The 12,500-nt window shown below is 34.6% G+C and overlaps 1 protein-coding gene across 1 annotated transcript in view; it reads right to left on the bottom strand.

The window, feature by feature from the left end:
- LOC115219753 overlaps positions 1-12,500 on the bottom strand; it is a 116,095-nt gene that overhangs the window by 95,116 nt on the left and 8,479 nt on the right. Inside the window, exon 2 of the mRNA XM_036509469.1 lies at positions 7,925-8,066. Within this exon, the coding sequence (XP_036365362.1) occupies positions 7,925-8,066 (142 nt within the window). The remainder of the gene's footprint in view (positions 1-7,924; positions 8,067-12,500) is intronic.

The raw sequence follows: 12,500 nt of genomic DNA, 5'->3' as shown, positions 1-12,500 counted from the left end.
AGTTATGGTATATTCTTTTAAGAACGTAGTAGAGTACTGTGTAAAGCTCGTGAAAAAATGAAATGTCCTGTCGTACCCCTTCTTGTTGACTGCAACTTTTTCAATTATGTATATATAAATATATATATTATATATATATATATATATATATATACATTCATGTATGTATGTGTGTGTGTGTGTATGTGTGTGTGTGTTGTGTGTGTGTGTGTGTGTGTGTGTGAGTGTGTGTGTAATGTGTGTAACTGTGTTTGTTATTTCATGCTATGTGTATAGATTGATTCTAATGAGTAGTATGTACAAGCAGTAACTAATATATTAACATTTCGTTCGTCTTTACGTTCTGAGTTCAAATTCCGCCGAGGTCGATTTTGTCTTTCATTCTTTCGGGGTTGATAAATTAAGTACCAGTAGAATACTGGGCACGATGTAATCGACTGACCCCTTCCTCGGAAATTGTTGGCCTTGTGCCACAACTTCAAATCAATATATTGATTTCTGGGTAAATGTATATATATATATATATATATATATATATATATATATACCTACATAGATGCATACATACATATGTACACAGCACATATACAGATATACGTACATAACTGTTTGTATTTGTTTGTGTAGCCTCCAAACATTGCTTATCTAGGACTCACCAAATAATATTTCGTTCCTTTTCGAAAGTATGGTAACGTAATTTGATGACCATGCTACTATATCCAGCTAACCAATGCCTCATATAAAACTCGTAAACAGCAAAATAATAACTACATGTAATATTGAAAGCTTGTCATCTAAATATTTGTCAGACTTTACGAAATTGATCAAATTCGTTAATTTTATTGAACGAACTAATTAATTAATAAAACTATAATAGAAATGTTGCTGCTAAATGACTAGTCAGACTTCCGGAAGACTGATATCACTGATTAAGTTGATCAATTTTCTTAAATCAATTAATCTACAAAGTTTTAATTGTGTAATTGCCGTGCTAATAGAAATGAAGATATCTTAAAAATAAATTGTTATTCTTTAGAATTTTACAATATTGAAATAAAAATTTGAATACCACTGGGCAGAAACATAAACATGTGTGGGTGTGTGTGTGTATGTCTGGATGTTTGTATATATATATATATATGTATATATATATATATATATGAGAACTCTGTCGGTTACGACGACGAGGGTCCCAGCTGATATGATCAACGGAACAGCCTGCTCTTGAAATTAACATGCAAGAGGTTGAGCAATTCACAGACACGCGCAGCCCCAGCGTTGTTCTCAGGGAGATTCAGCGTGAATCACTGAATGTGACAAGGCTGACCCTTTGAAATGCAGGTACAACTCATTTTTGCCAGCTGAGTGGACTGGAGCAACGTGAAATAAAGTGTCTTGCTCAAGGACACAATGCTTCACCGGGAATCGAACTCACGACCTTACAATAGTGAGCCGAATGCCCTAACCACTAAGCCACGCGCCTCACCATATATTATATATATATATATATATATATATATATATATATATATATATATATGTATATATATATATATATATATATATATATATATGCACACACACACATACACATATATAATATCTATCTATCTACCTATCTATCTATCTATCTATCTATCTATCTATCTATCTATCTATCTATCTATTTATCTATCTATCTATCTATCTATCTATCTATATATCTATCTATCCATCTATCTATCTCTCTATCTATCTATCTATCTATCTATCTATCTATCTATCTATCTCTTTCTCTCTCTCCCTCTATATGTATATATACAATAGTATATATGTACATGTGTAGCGTTATCTATATTACATAAAAGAGAAATTCTTTGTATGTGTGTTTATATGGATGTATACTCGAAGTTGTGGGCCACAGTTCTGTGCCTAGCTGGCTCAAATTCTACCTAAAAACACATTTTAACTAGGAGAGAGTCACAAGTTACATGACCTTACCAGATATGTTCTGCAATTTTAGAAAACCAAGAATAGTTAATTATTACCCCCAAGCACTGCACTAGATAATGGAGAAAGTTACTAATTAGAGGATTGATTAATTTACAGTAATTATTTAAATTATTCAATATTTCGAAGAAAAAAATATCGTGAAAACTTTTTCACAAGAACAAAAAAATTCAGAATTAAATTTAATTATAGGTATTAGTTTATTTTTTAATTTTTCGTTTAGTTTTATGAAACTCAATGTTTTTATGAAACCAACGTGAATTGCTTCGAGACAGCAAACCTGAGTCAATCAACATCTTGTAGCAGCTGATGATGGCCAGCATATATTTAAAGCAATTTATCTAAAATATAGCGAATACATGTAACGGCATTTACTTTAAATATTAAGAAAACCCGGGCAACATCGGGTGCCGTTACTGCAATATGAATGCGTACGCTTGAGGACGTGCGCACGTGTGAGTGAATGTACGTATATAGTAGTAGTAGTAGTAGTAGTAGTAGTAGTAATAGATTTCTAGACCTGTTGGTGCGTTGTGTTCTTGAACAAAAGTCTCCATCTCACGCTGCTTTGCAATCACTTTGACATCTGGCATAGGGTACACTATGTACTTGTACAGACGATGTCGATTTGATGGAGGGAATGGGCTAATGCACGGCACAAGCATTTGGTTACTATTAAAGAAAATAATAACTGCAAGTCGAGCAAAAATTTTCTGAAACGTCCTCTCTTGCCTACAGCAGGAGAACCAACGATCATTAGTAGTAGCGGTAGTGATAAAAGCAGTTGTAGTAGTTTAAGATAATGTGCCTCATAGCAGTGTTTAAGACATTCCTGTCATAATAATCAGTTTTTAGGAGCACATGACCCAATGTTACCTTTATTTTGGAAAGACAATATGTAGTGTTTTGTGTGAGAGTTAGCTACTATTTCGCTAATGGAGCAATACCTTAATAGACCCCACTTTATCCCTTTTGTAAATTACAACTGAGTAAGGATAATTTGTTTTTCGCTTGGGGTTTTTTTTATTCCTTCAGATGATTTATAGGGAAAGGTGATGGGGCAGATAGAGACACACACAACTGGTAAGGTCAGAATGAAGAATGAAGAATTATGCATCTTTAATTAATAATTAACAGCATGCTGACACGTGTTTCTGTTATGGAAGCGTTTTAGGATCATTAGATGCGATGATTCTGCAAGTTAATTGATTCATATTAAATGTATTAGAATATTATGTAGAGCGAAAGGTATATACAAGTATTACTTTTTCAAGGCGCTCCTTCTTAAGAATATTGATGAGAACTGATATTAGTGGCAGTAAACTTAAGTGACCAAGAAGACAAAGGAAAGAGAAGACAAAGGAGAGAAGGGGTAGAAATGTGGAATTAATAATGAAATATATGTTAAGATTTCTAGTTGTATTTTCTTATTTCTTTATTGCCCAAAAGGGACTAAACATAGAGAGGACAAACAAGGACAGACTAAGGGATTAAGTCGATTATATCGACTCCAGTGCGTAACTGGTACTTAATTTATCGACCCCTAAAAGGTGAAAGGCAAAGTCGACCTTGGCGGAATTTGAACTGAGAACGTAACGGCAGACGAAATACCTATTTCCTTATCATCAACAAGGGGCTAAACATAGAGGGGACAAACAAGGACAGACATAGGTCGATTATGTCGACCCCAGTGCATAACTGGTACTTAATATATCGACCCCGAAAGGATGTAAGACAAAGTCGACCTCGGCGGAATTTGAACTGACAACGTAACGGCAGACGAAATACCGCTAAGCATTTCGCCCGGCGTGCTAACGTTTCTACCAGCCCGCCGCCTTATCTAGTTGTATTTTAGCTAAAACTGACCTCAGTGGACAGTAAATATATAATTTTCATGGCTGTTATACTCAAAACAGATGTCAATATTACATGCAGAAACGAAGGCGGTGAGCTCGCAGAATCGTTAGCACGCCAGGCAAAATGCTTATCGGCATTTTGTCCCTCTTTACATCCTACGTTCAAATTTCACCGATGTCGAGTTTAGCTTTGTTCCTTTAGGGCCGATTAAATACTAGGGTCGGTTTAATCGACTTACCTCTCCTGCCGAAATTGTTGGCCTGTGCCAGAATTTGAAACTAATTTTACATATACGATTTCATCGATACTGACCAAACCAACTATATTACACTATGATTGCAAACACACACACTCACACACACACAAACACAAGCACACATATACATTATGCATGCGTGTGTCGTGAAAGATTCCCTGCGAGTCGATATGGAGGACGCTGACCACCATTGAAATGAGAGGAAATGAGCGAAGGTGGAAGAGGCTGCAGAAAGAGCCTTTTTCTGGCTATGGAGCAACAGAGAGGAGTTAAACTGGAAGCTAATAGATGAGCAACTGTGATTTGGACACCTGTGCTGACCCAACAACAAGAGGATGTTACGGTTCAGGGCCGAAACACCCGATGAGTCGGATACGATCTGATGACATCATTTACTCCATTCACTTCATTGAGTGGAAAATAAACACTTTATTCTAGGTGTTATCAAAACACACACACACACAGACGTATATATATATGTCTGTGTATACATACACACATTATATATATATATGTATATATATTATATATAATATATATTATATATATATATTATATATATATATATATATATATATATATATATATATATATATATATATAAAGGGTAAAGACCCCTTCGGTCATGAATGACCATGGGATTGCACCTAGAAAGTTACCCTCCTAGACACAAGTCCGGGCAAGATTGTTTATGGAAGGCCAGCAGTCGCCCATGCATACCAGCCTCCCCTCTCCACGCAACCAGTGTTATCCAAGGGAAAGGCAAGGGCCAATACAGCTTGGCACCTGTGACGTCGCAACTCATTTCTACAGCTGAGTGAACTGGAGCAACGTGAAATAAAGTGCCTTGCTCGAGAACACAACACGCAGCCCGGTCCGGGATTCGAGCTCACAACCTCATGATCGTAAGCTCGACGCTCTAACCACTGAGCCATGCGCCTTCACTTTGTTATATACACACACATATCTGCTTTACCATATTACAGACTATATTTTAGGCCAACACTGTATGAAAACACCCTGTATTTATATTTGAATATTTTCATGAGCAGACAGAGAAGGACCAGCTGGACTAGTTCGTATCGAATTTATTTAATTATGGCGTCTTTAACTAAATGGTTAAAGTGATTACTCACACGTTGATGAAACTTCAGACTTGTACTGAAAGTATTCCAGTTAATAGTTTCCCATTTGTCAAGGTTCTGATCTTATCTTTTACTTTTTCAGTTATTGGACTGCGGTCATGCTGGGATCACCACCTTGAAGGATTTTACCCGCACAAATCATCGACCCAAGTACTTTTTGAAAGGGTAATAACTATTCGATTGATCTAAGATTGCCGAATTGATTCTCAAACCTTACTGGAGTCTTCTCAGAGGTGTCAACACCAAACTGACCAGTCCCAGAGAAATAAGCACTCAATCTGTTTATATCCTTAACTAATGCAGTAGATATACAGAATTGGAGGTATTAATTTGTGTACGATAAGTCTTTAACGCTTTCTTTAATATCAGCGGCCTGTCAACGGGGATTCTAATCCAAACAGTATAAAGGTATGATATAACATACGTAACTACAACAGGCTTCTTTCAGTTTCAGCGTATCAAATCTATCTCAGGCTATGATCGACTCGGAGCTATAGTACAAGACATTTAGGCAAGTGTTTTTGGAAGCAATCTTCCTACTACACAGCAATGTCTTCAAATATATCCAATTATACATATCTATCTATCTATCTATCTATCTATCTATCTATCTATCTATCTATCTATCTATCTATCTATCTATCTATCTATCTATCTATCTATCTATCTATCTATCTATCTATCTATCTATCTATCTATCTGGACAATATTAAATTATATATAATAGATATTATTATATATCATATTATATATTATATTATATGGCGCGGTCACTGATGAGAATTTCTCTTAGCAAATTATTTTATTTACTAAATAAAATTCGAAACCTAGGTGTGAGCGTAAAAAACATAACAAGGTAAAAGTTTATATTTTTAATTCCTTTCGAAATTGCTCTTAAATGTGGTTTTGGTCGTTTTGACTGCTTCTGCTAGCGTTTAAAGCTGCCAGTTGAAGGTAGCTTCTCTTGTGTTGAGAATATGTTATCAATTGACTTTTTATACATTCTAGGTCACTGGTAGTGAAATTTCTAAAAAACCTCGCTACCCTATATATTTTACGTATTATATTATATATCTGTATATTATATATTATATTATATATATATATGCATATTATATATTATATATTATATATTATATTATACATATTATTACATAATATATTATAAATATCATATATAATAGGAACATAAATCCAAGCGGTCTCAAAATTGGGGAGTAATAACTGCGGCGAGCTGGCAGAAACGTTAGCACGCCGGGCGAAATGCTTAGCGGTATTTCACCAGTGTTTACGATCTCCGTTCAAATTCTGCCGAGGTCGACTTTGCCTTTTATCTTTTCAGGGTCGATTAAATAAGTACCAGTTACGCACTGGGGTCGACATAATCGACTTAATCCGTTTGTCTGTCCTTGTTTGTCCTCTCTGTGTTTAGCCCCTTGTGGGTAGTAAAGAAAATAGGTATTTCATCAGTGTTTACGTTCTGAGTTCAAATTCTGCCTATCAGATAAGTACCAGATGCGTACTGGGGTCGATATAATCCACTGGCCCCTCCCCCAAAATTTTGGACCTGGAGTAGAAATGAATATTGGGAAGGAATATTTAATAGATCTGTACACAGATGCTAATCGTCAAGTACTTTACTACCAGTAGCAATAGCAATAATTTTAGTAGATGCTGTACATATAGTGACAGTGTTTACATCTGTCTCTACACAAAAGCGTTGCTTATAGGTTTATAGATAACTTCTATGGTACAGAATAACGCAGAAACAAAATACTGTTAATACGCAGGTTCTACATAGAAATGACAGTGTAAATTAGCAGATAAACATATAAATGGACATATACACAGTTGAGCACACATGATTGCCCGCACAAATACACACGTTCTGTGTGTGCATGTGATTCTAAGTACGTGCGTGCGTGCATGTAAGTGTGTACGTGCTTGTATGTGTGTATATGTGTATATTTGTATCTATGTGTCACACACATTGACGATCTATATGATTGTGTGCCTGAAAGCCTGCATATATGCACACATACATACATGTATCTATACATGTCGATGTGTATATATATATGTTAAAGTATGCATTATCATATATGCATTGTATTGCATACATGTTTTATATGTCTCTGTCTCAGAATATATACAAATCTGTTTGTATATATGTATATATATGCATGTGTATGTATGTGTGTATATATGAATATATATATATATATATATATATATAATATATATATATATATGTATATATATATATATATATATAATATATATATATATATATATGTGTTGTGTGTGTGTGTGTGTGTGTGTGTGTATGTGTGTGTGTGAGTACGTTTGTACGTAGGTATATGGTTGTATGTACGTATGCATATTGGTATATGACTATGTTTGTACCCATACATGTATATGTATATGTATAGGTATGCATATATGTATATATCTGTATACGGATGTATGCTTCTATATCTGCATATATATGTGTGCATACGAACATATATATATATATGTACATACGTACGTATGCATATCTGTATATATGCATGTCGGTGTGTTTGTAAAAATGCATGTATGTATGTATGTATGTATATATGTATGTATGCGAATGTCTTTGCATATGTTCGAAATATCAGCAAAAAATAAAATATAAATATGTGTTATAACTTACTTTTCTCGGATGCTTAGCTTTGATAAAATAGGTTTCAATGTTATGATGCCTTAGATATGAGTTTCTCTCACTTCCATAGCCGGGTTCTGTGTCATATTCTCCATGTAAGTGGTCGAGTGTCGCCTTCGTTATATGAACTCGACTGAAATAAAATAAAGCAACATTAGATAAAATCCATATATTCGTGTAGACATTGATATCATCCTCCTCGTTGTCATTACAATCACCATCACCAATATCCTCCACCTCCTCCTCCTCCTCCTCCTCATCATCATCATTATCATCATCAACGTATCATCATCGTCATCAATATAACCATCATCACAAACAGCAGCACTCACCACCACAAACAGCAGCACTCACCACCACCTACACCACCATCAACGTCATCATTTCATCCTCATCGGCATTAACACCACCGCCACTACCGTCAATACCATGTATATTATCTTCATGTTGACAACGACCATCATCATCATCATCATCTTCATCTTCATCAACATAATCATCATCATAATCAGTAACATCATCATCATCACCATCAACATCATCATCATCATCATCAGTAACATCACCATCACCACTACTACCATCACCATTACCCTCATCACCCTCCTCAACATTAGCTGAAAAGGCTGCCTTAGCGTTGTGTAGCAGAATCGTTTTACTCTGAACCCCATGGACTAAGCGGAGCAGGAGCACACGAGGACGGAAAGTGACGCAGAAGAGATCACAGGTGCGTGACGAAAGATTTTCGGACAATTGATATGAGTTGAAATAAGAATAGTAATTAATGAGTGAAGAACGAATATGTAGTGTGTTTATTTGGCAAAATAAAAAAAAAAAATGACCATTTTGTACATGGTATTTAGAAGGCGGCGAGCTGGCTGAATCGTTAGCATGCCGGACGAAATGCGTGGCCGTATTTCGTCTGCCGTTACGTTCTGAGTTCAACTTCCGCCGAGGTCGACTTTGCCTTTCATCCTTTCGGGGTCGATAAATTAAGTACCAGTTACGCGCTGGGGTCGATGTAATCGACTTAATCCGTTTGTCTGTCCTTGTTTGTCCCCTCTGTGTTTAGCCCCTTGTGGGCAATAAAGAAATAGGTATTTTTATATAAGCAAGCGAATGTGTAGAACAATACAGACAAAAGGAGGAGAAAACGGAGAAAATGACACACGATTACAAATACAAACAACAAGAGAATAACAACAGGTGTCTTTCGTCTAATAAGGAAAAGTTGAGTTATGCTGGTGTGTAGAGTGAAAGCATTGAGGCACAGACATAGATGAAAGTCAGGACACAGGACAATAAGGTGTTGTACGGGCCGAGAAAGAAAGATGACGCTTGGCCGAACACCGGTCACGTGGAAGGAACAGAGAGAGGAAGGGAGCAGAGTGATTGAAGAATTAGGGACGGAAATAGAGAGAGAGAGAGAGAGAGAGAGAGAGAGAGAGATTGGAAGGGACAGAGGGAAAAGTACTAGGGGGATAACGAAGGAAAGTAGAGAAGTTAAAGAGAATGCCAAGAAATGTGAGAGAGGGAGAGCGATATATATATATATATATATATATATATATATTATATATATATATATATATATAATATATATATATATACATATATGTATATGAATGTATACATATATATATATGTATGTAAGCATATATACATACATATTTATGTATACATATTTTATATAAATACTTACATATATGTATATATTTATTTAAGTGTGTCAGTGTTGGTGTGTATATTATGCGAATGTGTGAAGTCCTTATCAACTATTTCCCCACAATCTAATGAGCTGTTATCTCTTCACAAGACTGAAGATAATAATACTAATAAAGTCTCGACAAAATTTGATTGAATGACTCGCTATAACTCTTGATCATAGCAAAGTTCACTTGGGCTGAAATAGACATAATCCCAGTACACTAAACCACACACACTTCATAATCACGCAGAAACGTTCTAGCTAAGAACCAGCTTAAGTAGACTTTCATATATGTTTTTCTTTATTGGTTTAGCGTCGAAAGTACTTGAACGTCAGAACATCAACAAACAGTGAAGACATTTCCTTTCGAATACTATTTAGAAAACAGAACATCTCATAGATTTACTTCATTAAAGTTAGATTTGTTTGTTTTCTCAATTAATATCGTATTTCACTATATCTGTTCTTTTGAACACACACAAAACAACACATGCACGCACAATGTCTGTCTCTTTTGGCTAATATGATATCTTCCAGGATAGAAACACCGAGATGGTTTCTTCAAAAACGTTAATCCTATCGTTAGTTATACCATTATCAATATGTTGATTCTACTTTTGAACTTGACACAGGTGAAACAAACTAATAACCTATATATGCCACTAGCTGAAAATACAACAGTAAACTCGGTTTTGAATCATTTATGTTCGAGATCTTATCGACGGGCATTATTTAATACAATACTCGCAATATACTGTAACAAATCTGAAACAATCTTTCAGGTTTAACTCTCCTGTGACATTTTTTTCAAATAATATATGATTATTTGCAATTACATCATTGTTGTGTTGGTTAATGAAAAAGGCGAAGTTTTTACAGCAAGAATATCTGATCTTAAGCGTTCTTCTATTAAATAATCTATAAAACTTATGGTCAGGTTGAAAATGACTAGAGACTAATTTTAAGAATTCCCTACCTATATTTATTTTTACGGTCATATTGAAAGCTGGGTTAAACCACAAAACCTTCCTGGTCCTAATTCTACGTGTAGCATTACTGCTAGCATTAAGTTGGTTATACTGGGTCTTCTCAGAGAATCCACTATTCCTTAATGCGCTATTGTAATAAGATGCGGCATTTTGAAATGCTGCCTCATCCTAAGAAATTGACCATATTCGTCTACCTACATTACTGACTAATATATATATAAGCTTGTTGACCTTGTGCCAATATTTTGAAACCAATATGTCAGCTTATATGGCCACACAGTGTTTTGATTTAAAATGTTGGAAATCTAATATAATTTCTTATGAGAAATCTATTGCTACCGAAATATATTAAATTATTTAGTTCTAGAAATGTTGTGTCTGGACAAAAATAAAACAGACACAGCTGGAATGAATTTGATGGTATCTTCTCGATCAAGGCTGGTCTCAGAGGCAAAGGACGATTTTATATTTAATTACTTGGCTGGGATATTTTGTGTTATTTTAGTATTATATTTATTCTTCTAATAACATTTTAGATTTTCATCAAAAATTATATAATGTTTAAGCTTATAAATTATATTCACAATGTGATGGTCTGAGCTGTATAACATTAGAAAAACAGCATCCAAAAATACTCGCATTTTCTATTCTACCGGTCACTGGTTCTTTGTCCGGCTCATAGGGAATTCAATGGATTGTTGTACCTACATTTGTGTATCTGCTACTACTACTCAAACCAAGGCTCTAGACCACTGGTTCTCAAAATCTTTTATCTATGGAGCACTTTGATTACAATTTTATTCTGGCGCCATTCGATGTTTAAAAACTAGTTTCATGGAAACTTCTTTCAAAATTGCTATCTCTTTTTTTCCACACATTAACTTGTTTATGTTGAATCATGTAAAATGTTAGAGAAAGAAATCTAGCTGTTGCTTGCAATACATACCAATACATACATCTAAAACAAAATTTTTTGAGGGGCTCTTAAAATACTGTTGTGAATCCCCAGTTTACTATTTTGTTATGTGATCTCCAAAATTCTTATAATGACCCTCGAAGCCATATGAACCCCGGTTGAGAACCACTGCTCTAGACTTATTTGTGATGACTCATTTACCAACACATTCTAGCTCCTGAATGTCTTCGCAGTCTACGTATTCTTCCACAAAGAAAAGACAATATTTTCCTCTGAGCGAACAAGTTACATGCCATCTCTACCTAGTCATTTTGAAACTTATCATCACCACATCACAGTATATTATGTATTAGATATCGTTGAACAATTTTCTAAACCGATTATATATTTCCCTAGGGCGTAAGCCTTCCGGAATAAGACTGTTTTAAATTTTTCTGCGTCCATCAAATAACAATACCAAACTGTTTTTTTCGTTTGGTTAAACAAAAAGAGTTACAGTAAATCTCTCTTTATAATACACACATTTTTTTCATCAAAATCAAGCGTATAGTTATTATTCCGCTAAGATTTTTATTAACAGAAACCAATAACCTAACAAAGTTTACTACTACTACTACTACTACTACTACTACTACTACTACCATTATTATTATTATTAATATTATTTTGTAATCGACTACTGTAATCCCCTTCCCCCAAATTTTAGGCCTTGAAAGTTTAGTAGAAGGATTATAACTATTATTATTATTATTATTATTATTATTATTATTATTATTATTATTATTATTACTATTATTATTATTATTATTATTATTATTATTATTATCATCATCATCATCATCACCATTATTATTATGAAAACCTCTCGGATAGTTCTTAATTACCGGTTATTCTTTACTTGTTTGCGGGCAACAACAAATCACCAAAGGTTTCAAGTAGTGCTTTCTCCTGTGA

Source organism: Octopus sinensis, linkage group LG15 (genome assembly GCF_006345805.1).
Source record: "Octopus sinensis linkage group LG15, ASM634580v1, whole genome shotgun sequence".
NCBI lineage: Eukaryota > Metazoa > Mollusca > Cephalopoda > Octopoda > Octopodidae > Octopus > Octopus sinensis.
The sequence above is the reverse complement of the archived record's forward strand: the minus strand, read 5'-3'. Positions and strand labels throughout refer to the sequence as shown.